The sequence below is a fragment of the Fukomys damarensis genome, unplaced genomic scaffold, assembly GCF_012274545.1.
Source record: "Fukomys damarensis isolate Sample0158 unplaced genomic scaffold, DMR_v1.0_HiC HiC_scaffold_1, whole genome shotgun sequence".
Taxonomy (NCBI): Eukaryota; Metazoa; Chordata; class Mammalia; order Rodentia; family Bathyergidae; genus Fukomys; species Fukomys damarensis.
The window spans coordinates 29289935-29301547 of record NW_022900913.1 but is presented as its reverse complement, the minus strand read 5'-3'; the positions used below and the strand labels follow the sequence as shown (position 1 = coordinate 29301547).

The 11613-nt window shown below is 40.9% G+C and overlaps 1 protein-coding gene across 2 annotated transcripts; it reads left to right on the top strand.

Moving 5' to 3' along the window:
- Nucleotides 1-1010: 1010 nt before the first annotated feature.
- Gdnf (glial cell derived neurotrophic factor) lies at nucleotides 1011-11591 on the top strand. 2 transcript variants are annotated; one of them, XM_010605493.1, is made up of 2 exons: nucleotides 1011-1022; nucleotides 9748-11591. In XM_010605493.1, the coding sequence occupies exon 2, from the start codon at nucleotides 9753-9755 to the stop codon at nucleotides 10230-10232; it is 480 nt and encodes a 159-aa protein (XP_010603795.1). In that variant the 5' UTR covers nucleotides 1011-1022; nucleotides 9748-9752; the 3' UTR covers nucleotides 10233-11591. The 2 variants fall into 2 exon arrangements, 1 of the variants encoding a protein (XP_010603795.1); XR_004515717.1 differs by lacking the exon at nucleotides 1011-1022 and having other exon boundaries at nucleotides 9051-10676; nucleotides 10939-11591.
- Nucleotides 11592-11613: the final 22 nt, after the last annotated feature.

Here is an 11613-nt window from a genome sequence, read left to right as displayed (position 1 = left end):
AAATGCATCACTTTTAAATAGTAACAGATAAAAAACTTTACAGAATTTTTCAGAGAACTGGAATAGTTCATGCTTCACACAGCACATTTCAGAGGTCCCTGAAGGTCAGATAGAACTAGAATTAACATCGTAGTGCGTAGATGGCTGTCTAGGACAGGCTGTGGGGCCCTTGTGATCCATTTTGTGTCAGTTGCAGTGGAAAATTCTAACCTTGGAGTCATGAGCTAGGAATAACCTAAACATACGTGCAGCAGCAAAACCAAAAATGAATGAAATAAAAATTTTTAAGGAAAGGTCAAGATTAGTGTCTTACTTCTGGTTTGATAGAAACTAAAGGAATTATAGAATGTGGTTGTAACATGTCCTCTCAGACAACAATGGGTCTAACTCTGCTTTTGCAGATGGAAGTTGAGGTTGAAGAGTGTCTTACAATGAATTCTGGGTGTTTTCAGACACAAACACAGGGTTTTTTTCTACACAGCCTTTTGCCTCTCTTAAACAGAGCACGGGGAGGAACTTGCTGGTTTGAGACAGGATTAGCAATGATTATTTCAAACATAGCAGACATGCTGAGCCAAGAGGTAAACTAAAGAGGTTGAGTAAGAACTGCTACATCCTGAAATACCTTCTGGGGGCTTCATGGGGCCCCTGTGGTGGGGACTGAGCTGAATCTCCTTCCTGACAGAGGTGGCTAAAAACCAATGTCTGGCAGTAGATTGGACTATCTGTGTCTTAGGGCCTTAGAGCTAGGGAGGGCCCCAGAAGGCATTAAGTTGACCTCAGAAGGGTTAAGAGACTAGTCCAAGGTCACTTGGCTGGTCAGGGCCCAACTCGGGCCAGGAATCTTGGGCTCTGTCCTCTCCAATTCTGCAGCAAGAGCCTCCTCATTTGTTGCCAGACTGAGCACGAGGAGCTTCCGGAGACGGGTCCCCTGTCTGAGTCTGCCACACTGCCGGCTGCTGGTGTTCCGGTTCTGACTGGGACCTTGCCAGAGCTGTGTTAGAATGACATGCAAGACCCGGGTATGGGACAGATGTTCCTGAATGTCTTGGTTTTTCCCTTTTGGGAGACTGTTTGCTATATTTTGTGGCCTATGGCAGCTTATCTTTGCATTCTACTTGATGTACCTCAGTTCATACTGAATTTTTCAACAGAAAGTATATTTCTCACTTCTATGCTGAGTTTGGTAAGTGAGTGAGATGAAATCAGCATATCTTGTGCTTGTTTCAAAGTAAATTACCTTTTGCCTCAAGACTTGAGAGGGAAAGGGGTAGAATTTTTACTTAAAAAGGCAGCATGCTACACTAGAACCAGTTGAGCTTTCAAACCAACCCAGCCAAGTCAAATATTACTAGCCAGTGGCCTTGAGCAAATATTGGTCTTCTCTGAGCCTCAGTTTTGCAACCTGTGAAGAGAAGATAATGTTCGACCCTACATTAGTCTTGTAGGGATATTGTCAGGTTTAAACTCAGTGCTGCATGCAGCAGTCGTGTATTCCACTTTTATACTGATAACATTTTAAGTGCTTCAAGGAAGCTATTAAAATATAACTCAATGAAACTTTATAACATGAAGAATTGTATAGGTAATGCTTAGCCCTGCAGTTCTTACAATAACATTTCAATATTAGTGGAAAAAAAATTCGTTTGTGTTTTATTGAACAGTAAAAGTTACTTATCTCCAGAAAAATGGCATTAGTAATTCTTGAGAAGCTACATCATTCCTAAGCTGAGTTTTCTTTTCCTGTGTGTGTGGGGTTTTGATTTTTGTTTTTGTTTTGTTTTTTTGTTTTTTTGTTGTTTTGTTGTTTTGTTTTGGGGTTTGTGTTTTTGGTAGTGGGGATTGAACTCAGAACCTTGCACCTGTGAGGCAGGCAGTGACACCACTGAGCTAAATCCCTGGCCCATGTGTGTGTGTGTGTGTGTGTGTGTGTGTGTGTTTGATGGAGGTAACTTCTTTTTTTTAATTGAGTTTATTGGTACATTCTAGGTATACAGTACAGTTACATTCATTACTGGGATCTTGTACCTTTACATGACAGGCCTTGATTCTTATTTTTTTCCCTTTACCCCTGCTCTCCCTTCTCCCTCTCCTCCCCTCCCCATCTACAAACACTTTATTTCCATTTTTTCATTTTCTCATATTTTTTTCTTTTCCCTTATTCCCTTTCCCCTACTCTTCCCACTTTCCTTACACCATTAGCCCTTTTCTTCCTATTTCACCTTGTTGATAATCTCATTAGGATCTTGTGTACTATTATAGTTTTTCACACCAGAGAAACTATTCAGTATTTACACATGTGTGACTTATTTCACTTAGGAATATATTCTCAAACTACATCCATTTTCCTATGAACGACTAATTTCTCATTCTTTATGGCTGAGTATTATTCCATTTTATAGAAAAACCACATCTTCTTTACCCAGTTTCCAACTGATGGGCAAATGGGCTGTTTCCAAGTTTTAGCTATTACAAACTGTGCTGCTATAAACATAGGTGTGCATTTGTCACTGTGATATGATTCTTTTAATTCTTTTGGAAAGATACCCAGCAGAGAGCTATGGCCGGGTCAAATGGAACCTCTAGTCCCAACTCTTTGCGGTATCTCCATATTGATTTCCATAGTGATTGCACCAGTCTGCACTCCCACCAACAATGGAGAAGGGCTCCTTTCTCCCCACAACCCCACCAACATTTGTTATTGTGTGATTTCTTGATAGCAGCCATTCTTTGTGTGGTAAGGTGGAATCTCAGTGTTGTTTTCATCTGCATCTCTCGAATGACCAGTGATGTGGAACATTTTTTCATATATTTACTTGCTGCTTTTACTTCTTTGTCTGAGAAATGTCTGTTCATTTCAGGTGCCCATTTTTGAATTGGGTCTTTATATTTGGGGGGGCTGATTGTTTTGAGTTCTTTATATATTCTATATAATAGTCTTTGTCTGAGGAGCAGCTGATAAAAATTTTTTCCCACATTGTATGTTGTCTCTTAGTTCTGTTGATGGTTTCTTTTGCAGTGCAGAAGCTTTTTAATAAGATGAGATCCCAGTTATTGTTTGTGCTAGTTCCCGTGCTACTGGGGATTTGTTCATAAAACTTTTCCTATGCCAATGTCTTCCAGAGTTCTGTCTAACTTATCTTCCAGCAAGTTTAGTATTTCTGTTTTAATATTTAGATCTTTAATCCACTTGGATTTTAATTTAGTGCATGGTGAGAGATAAGGGTCTAGTTTTAATCTTTGGCAAGTTGAGATCGAGTTCTTCTAACACCATTTATTAAAGAGGCTGTCTTTCTGATGGAAGTAACTTCTATTTTTCAGATACTTGGCCTACACAGCAGTTTGTACAGTATAAATAGGTAAAGAACACCAAACTGAATGTCTCCCACCACTGGAAGTTTCCATTTTCCTCCTGTCAGTGTACAGCCTATTATGGGATGATGTACAGGTCAGAACAGACTGCCCAGACCCTCGGAAGCCCCAGGTACAGCATTCCGAGGCCTCATACCCCAAGTCTAGCCTCATCCCAGAGCCAGGCACTGCCCCAGTGAAGGCATCAGGTGCTGATTCCAGACTCGGCTCTCACCTGTGTGGCCCTGGCTAAAGCAGCAGCTCCTCCCTGCGAACCTCAGCATGAGTCCTGGGACAGGATGTGAGCTAGGTTCTTTATGGTGCAGTAGAGAGGTGGGTCCTCCCAATAGTAAGAAATGCCTGGGCCTTCTCTTCAGGGCCCAGCATCTTCCAGGGCTGACTTGGCAGATCTGAACCCTGGCTGGAAGACCTCACCCCTCAGAGAAGGACACCATGGGTACTACGGCCAGGCCTCCTCTTTCCTCAGAGACCTTTTCTCCTTCCTCAGAGTACAGCCCCATTCAGGGTGAGGAGTCACATTCTCAAAGCTGAGGTGACAGCCTTGTGCCGCTCTCTTGTGCTCACAAGTTGAAGACATAGGGTACAGGCTGGCTTAGATGTACAGCAGGACCAGGGTAAGGGGAACAACCACTTATAAGCATCAACATGACCTGATTAAAATACAGTCAACCCGTACTATTTCTAAGAAAGAGCTGACATTTTAGCTTTAGGAGAATACACTGTACCCTTGAGTTACGACCAGCCTGACATACAAACAAATTTGCTTACAACCATGATTTTAGTTTTAAATTACGATCAAAGTCTTAAGTTACAACCTGAATGCCAGCCATTAGTACTTCCATACGGTCTCAGATACAGATTTAACCCTGAAAGAGTTCAGGAAGGAACATTATAACATCCTTTCCTATGTGGGGTTCATTGAGAAATTCTGGGCCAATGTCTAAGGACACTGAGATCTGCCTGGAAAAAACTGTGGCCTAAAGTTATACAGGAGAGAGACTCTGAAGGCAACTGACCAACTTGAGCTATAACCAGCCCTCAGGATCAAATTGAGTTCATAAGTCAAGGGTCCACTGTACTTTGTCCACTCATGCTATCTTAACTAAGATAACATTTTGAATTATGTAATTTTTAGTTCAGCTGTTAGACTACTCAGAGCCCTCATCATTGTTCCTATAAAAATCCAATTAACTTTATAAAAAGAGTCAGTATCCCAATCCTTTGTCTTAAGGTGATTTTACTATTTTTGTGCATAATCCAGACAGAAAAGTTTTTTTTTTTCTGTGAATGGTCTGTTCCCAAAGTTGTACCCCAGTACCAGACTTCATTTATCTAAATAACACTGTTTGTGTGAGGGACACAACAAAGTTAAAATACTTTAAAGAGAATAATGCCAAAATATTTGGATGCACTCTGAAGGATGACTTAAGTACAACTGAGTATTTTGATTTTTCAGAAATGTTATCTTTGAGATGGATCTATTTTCTAAATGTGTCTTACAAGTGTGTTTGGGAAATGAGTAACTATTTGACCTACCTGCTTTGTTTTGTTTTTAATGATGCTCTTCTTTTGTGGCTTACAAATATTTTATCATCAAAGTTAACTTTAGTGAGGGCTGTTTGTGTATCTGACATTCTGCCAAGCCTTTTATGAAGTAGAAAGTGACACCTTGCTAAGGTTCTTGTTCTTTGTTTGCTTCATTTTGTTTGAGATGATGTCTTGCTATTTTGCCCAGGCTGTTCTCAAATTCCTGAGCTCAGTCAGTCTTTATTGGCCCAGTCTCCCCAGTAGCTGGGACTTCAGGCACATGCCACTGTGCCTGGTTCTAGTAAGTCTCAATTTAGGGAATTAACCCAAACTCTAGACCCTTTGCTTTCTCCTCAGTTCAGTGAATTGTTGGAAGATTAAAGCAACTGTGGGCTTCTCGGTTCATCATGGGGAATTACTTGCCTAGGGCTGGGCAAGGTACTTCTGTGGAATTCTTAGGAACAGACCCAGGGAGGTTTGCCCAGCACCCCTCTGCAAAGGTATATGGCTCCTAATACTACTCCCCAAACACTCCACATTGATAAGTTGAGGTTCTTTGTGAATTAACTCAATAGCATTAAAAGGCCTGGAGTTGGGTATTCAGTTGGAAGAGTCAGGCCTATTTGCTTTGTAGTCTGCAAGATACAAAGTTGCCCATTTCTGATTTCCACAGGTAATTTCTGTGTAAAATTTTCTATATAAATATTTATTGTTCATTCTATTTTTCAAGAATATGAAGAAGAGGAGCTTTCAGCTCAATAAGAGTCACCTATACTGAACTTAGGGCTTACCTAATGTTTCCACAAGATTTTAGACAAAATTGATAGGACAGTACGAAAATTTCCCACATATTTTTTCCCCCACCATAAGTAACTCCATTGTCAACATTTGCTACAACTGACAAACCTACACTGACATAAAATAATCACTCGAAGTTCAAAGTTAACATTGGGGTTCACTTTTGGTGTTGTACATAGTACAGATTTGGACAAGTTTATTACAGTATATATTCACCATCCTCAAGAGACCTATTAACCCGTGGTTCATAATTGGTTTACCACACATTATCCAAAATCAAACAGTTTGGGCATTCACATTCTACTTGGGCCACCAGGAAAAGGGCAAGTGGAATTTAAGGAAAAGAGCACTAAACTTTCTCCTAATGAAGTGTACATATATCCCAAATGTGACATTATTTGTCCTGTGTGATATTCAGGATGACTTATATTAAAATTTTATTCACTATCTGAAATTTAAATTTACCCGGGAATTCTTTTTTCTGGTTAAAAAAAAAAAAAAGCCTGTAATAAAGCCATGCTGTTACACTATCATGGTGGGGAAGTACTTTCTGCAACTTCAAAAGTATGGAAAGCTAAATAAGGATGCTGTCGGTGCTGATTCAAATCATTATTATAACCCTAGGAATATGAAATTAAGTAGCTTTATGAATTTATGAGCCTCTAAACCAGGGTGATTTGAACTCTTATAACTAAAATCTTTTACCTTACTTTTGTTAAAATTTTACTAATGTTTTATACCATTTCTGATTAGTCTTCAGTTGATTGTCAATCAATGTTCCTGTGTTCCTAGTTAATGATCTATTTAGGAACTGAATAGATCTGAAAACCTCAAGTGTAAGCCCTCTGTAAAACAAAGACTTTTTTATTTAAGGCTCTTTTATGTTTTGGTCAGTGACCTAGGATATATTCATTCTAGAAGTTCCAATTTCTACACAATCAGAGTTTTTCTTTTTACAAATATAAGCAAATATTTATTTTAAAAAATAAATATAGTCATACTTATATGCATTTCCTCTTTAATAGTTTATTATTGAAAGAAATCATATTATTGAAAGAAATCACAAATAGCATAAGCAACTCTTTTTAAAAAATAAGTAGTTTGTTTCTTTATATCAGAGCTATTTAATTTTGCTGTTGTTGGCATTGTTGTTGAGAAAACTTCCTGAAGAAAGACCAGTTAGAAAATAGTCCAAAGGCAAGGAGGCATTAGGAATGCTCCCCCATTCTCTAGCCTCCTTGAAAACTCTTACACCCAGGAGCCCTTTTGCAGATCCAGGAGAACGTGGGCACTGAGGGCTAAGCTTTAATGCTACAGGAAGCTGGTAAGGAAGGTAATGTTGGAATGATTCTCCACTCTTATCATGGGAGGTGACTGTGCTACGCAGGGGCATCAAGGTTTCCTGTGTCATATGGGCTGCTCATTTTGGAGCCTTTCATTTATAAAGATGTGGCTCTCAGTCAAAGTCCTGATGTCCCCTTAATTGAAACATTAAGAACTCTTTCTTTCTTATGGAAAGTGATTGATTCAGCAGAGGTACCAGACCTCATTCCTAGCATTTGTTTGTGATCCAAAGGTGACCAACCAAGACACAGTCCCTGCCTTTTAGAACTGGTATTCTATCAAAGGAGGCAGTTCAAAAATGACACACCTAAGACCTCAGTGTTAGAATGTAGCAGTGCTATGGTGGGAGTCTGGGGAAGCAGAACACGGGGAGCAGGAGGTGGGGACATACTGCATTTTAAACAAGGAGATCAGAGTGTGACTATTGACCGTGACATTTCAGCAAAGTCTTGAAGAAAACATGGAGTAGCATCGGGTCCCCTAAAGAACGACCATCTAAGCAAAAAGGAATTAACCCACACAAAGGCCAGAGTCCTTAGCTGTGGTTCTGTCTGGATGATTTTGCCCCCGTGGGGATATTTGGCCATGTCTAGAGACATAGTAGTTGTGATGACTAGGATTGGAGGACACTGACATCTTGTAAAGATGAGACAACTTCCCACAAAGCAGAATAATCTAGCCCAAAATGTCAGGGGACTTAGCACACAAGTGCTTAAATTCATTCTACATAGTAGAATACCCACCATGTTTTAACCGTTAAATAATTGAGGTTTATGAGCAAATAATTTCAGGTAGGCATAGTCTGCTATTTCTGTGATTTAACAGTCTTGGAAAAAAATTCCTCTTGCTCACAACTCTTTTTGGGGTGTATATTTCTAAGCCACATATAATTTTTTTTTTTTTTTTTTTTTTTTTTTTGGTCCCGGGAAATGAACTCAGGACTTGTTCTTTCAAGGCAGGTGGCAGAACCACTGAACTAAATCCCCAGCCCAAACCACAGAGAATCTTAAAGAAACTAATTTTCCTGAAAATAGAGTCAGGAAGACATAAAAAGCATAGTACCTAATATTTCAAATTTAATTTGCTTTCCCTTTAGAAATATATTAAATTGTCCCAACAATTATTTTTCTCTTATTCAATTGGCCAAATACTGCACCAAATGCTGTAATATCCAGAAAACATTAAGAGATTGCAAGTTCACCGCTTTAACCAGGGGTCTCAGCATAGTGTCTCATTTTTCCCCTGTGGCGTCTCCTGAAGTGCACATCTCTGATCTGATTTGCAGCCAGAAGGTGAGAGCGGTGTGACAGCCTGGAGCAGACACTGGGCTCCCCCGTGGGGTCAGGGCTACATCTGTCCACAAACAACCTCCCCTTTCATCCATTGCTGTGATACAGTTGAGACATTTACACCACCATACTTTTTGTTAAAGTCACACCATTGAAAGAAAATGGCCAATTAGTCTCTTTATTAGTGAGATATAAGTTGTTTCTCCATTCTTTATAGTTTTTTGTTTTTGTTTGTTTTTGAGATAGGGTCTCACTATGTAGTTGAGACTGACCTGGAACTCACTGTGAGCCCAGGGTGGTCTCTAACTCACAGTGATCCTCCTGCCTCAGCCTTCCCAGCGCTGGGATTACAGGAATGAGCCACCATGCCCGGCTTCTTTATAGTTTTTAAAGGAAGTTTTAAAGTAGACTTGAGGTCTGGAGCTCTTTTTTTGTTCAGTCCAAATGTTCTTGTACCTTTTAGACAGACAGTGTCAGGATGAATTTCAGGGATGATCACTCAGAATTCCTCATGAAAGTCACAAGGTTGGGAGACACTTTTTCTTGGTCTCTACAACAGTGTTTCTCAAAGTTTGCTCTATGGATCGTGAATATTAGAGTTCTTCAGAGGTAAGCTAGCACTCTGCATTTCAGTGAGCATCCTGGGTATTTTCCTGCATGTCTTAGTTACTTTCACAGCTAGGACAAAATACCTAACACCCATAAGTTAAAGGAGGAAAGGTTTATTTTGGCACAGTTTACAGAGGATTCAGTCCATACTAGGGTGGCTCCAAGGCAGGGCAGCACGATAGAGGGGCCTGGCACAGGACAAAGAGTTGCTGGTGTGGCAGGCAGGAATCAGAGCAGGGATCAAGAGAGGAGGAAGGACACACACCTTCCAGCCACGCCCACAGTAACCCACCTCTTCCCACCAGCTTCACCTTTCCACATTACTCCCAGCTATAAACCCATCGTAGACCAGCAGCACACCCATGACCTAGTCACCTCCCAAAAGCCCCACCTATGAGTGCATGAGGCTTTGGGAGGACATCTAAATACAATCCCTAACACTGCTCTAGGCTACATTCCAAGGCAAGAAAAGAGCTTTCAGGGGTCAGCGTGCTCACAGCCCCCTCTCTGCTGACTTGCTGAAATTGGCTCAAACATAAAATACACTTGTAAAGGTTGGATTTCTACAACGAAGTGGATCACCTGCCACATTAGTCTCTTCTTCTAACTAATCTTTCATCTGCAAAGTGTTAGAAGATACGTATTAGCCTCTGTTTTTAGGAGATTACAGTGTGCAGTTTAAGCGGCTGATTATTTCACTATGGGTCCAATCATTTTGCTCTGACTTTAGGGGGCACTTTGATCTAGAAGATTGCCTGAAATGGTCGTTGTTGTCTCATGTGATATTTTGTGTTTTCTTGTTGAACAGCAAATATGCCAGAGGATTATCCAGATCAGTTTGATGATGTCATGGATTTTATTCAAGCCACCATTAAAAGACTGAAAAGGTCACCAGATAAACAAATGGCAGTGCTTCCTAGAAGAGAGAGGAATCGGCAGGCTGCAGCTGCCAACCCAGAGAATTCCAGAGGAAAAGGTCGAAGAGGCCAGAGGGGCAAAAATCGAGGCTGTGTCTTAACAGCAATACATTTAAATGTCACTGACTTGGGTTTGGGCTATGAAACCAAGGAAGAACTGATTTTTCGGTACTGCAGCGGCTCTTGCGATGCAGCGGAGACAATGTATGACAAAATACTAAAAAACTTATCCAGAAGTAGAAGGCTAGTGAGTGACAAAGTAGGGCAGGCCTGTTGCAGACCCATTGCCTTTGATGACGATCTGTCATTTTTAGATGATAACCTGGTTTACCATATTCTAAGAAAGCATTCCGCTAAAAGGTGTGGATGTATCTGACTCCAGTTCCAGAGACTGCTGTGTATTGCATTCCTGCTACAGTGCAAAGAAAGGGACCAAGGTTCCCAGGAAATGTTTGCCCAGAAGGGAAGATGAGGACCAAGGAGGCAGAGGTGGAGGAGGAAGAGAAGGAGGAAGGCAGCCATTGTGGGAGCCTGGTAGAGGGAGATCCAGCTACAGAAAACTGGATGGGAGAGAGAAAACAGCCATCTGGGTTCTCCAGGACAGCAGCTAGTGTCTCCAGAAGGTCAGGGCTGGTGTCCCTGGTTGGCTGTTTACATCATTTCTTCTGATACAGTCCACCATCACCAACCACAGTCACAGTTGCGGATGCACTCAAAGAACCAAACCAGTGTATCTCCTGTGGTTCGTTTTCACGTCTGAGCGCACCAGGGGAGCAATGAGCCTGGTGTCACTCCTTGTCATTACGTTCTACTGCTGAAAGTAAGAAAGATGTATTTTTCTGTCACTCAAATTCACATCCTGGAAAGGAGAGGGGGAAAAATAGTGGAGACACAAAAGATAATAACCTCTGAACTTAAATGCTGAGGCCTGAGGTTGACTACAACCAGTGTTTTGGGGAATGGTTGGTGATTAATTTTGAACATGATATGTGGGGTGGGAAGAAGTTGGCTAGGAACCAAAAGAACAAAAAGCTGTCTTCATGATGAAAAACAAACCCAAATGTATTTCCTTTATGTCCTAGGAAACAGGAAGTGTTCAACAGCATTCTCCTAGGAGTGCAAGCAGGGAAGGCCCCAGCTGCCCCAGGCCAGGGAGACCCACCCCGGGGCCTTCAGTTTACAGAGAGACAGATGTTACATACCCAGCTCCATTTATGCATGGTCACCAGTGACCAGAGAAGCTACTCGATGCAATGCATCTGTTTCAGATACAGAAATATAGAGAAGATATTTATTGAGATTTAAGTTATTGTTATTTATTACCATTCACTAATGAATTTCTCTTTTTTCCCTTATTTATTAAAGTTTCTTTTCAAAGGTGCCAAAGTATATATGCTCGCAAAATGCAAAGAAAGGAGACAAAAGGACATTTTAATTGGGAACAAGGGTCCATGCTTTTCAAAGTATTCAAAAGGTTTTCTCTAGGCAAAAATCACTTACTTTACCTTTTTTTTTAATTCCTCATCAATTTCCCCCGATTTCAGTCTTTCTCCCCGTTTGTATTTTTGTCTAAGCATGTCCGAAGGAGCACCTACAGGTCAGCCCCCTTTCCGGGAGCACTGTGCAGAGACCATTGGCACTTAGCTTCATTTCTTCACTGCTCCTGCACTGAACAGATGTGCCGTATGCTCCACTCTCTGTTGTATTTAAGCTCTTCTTCCCCTCCACATGTATCTACCTGTAATATGTGTTACTAT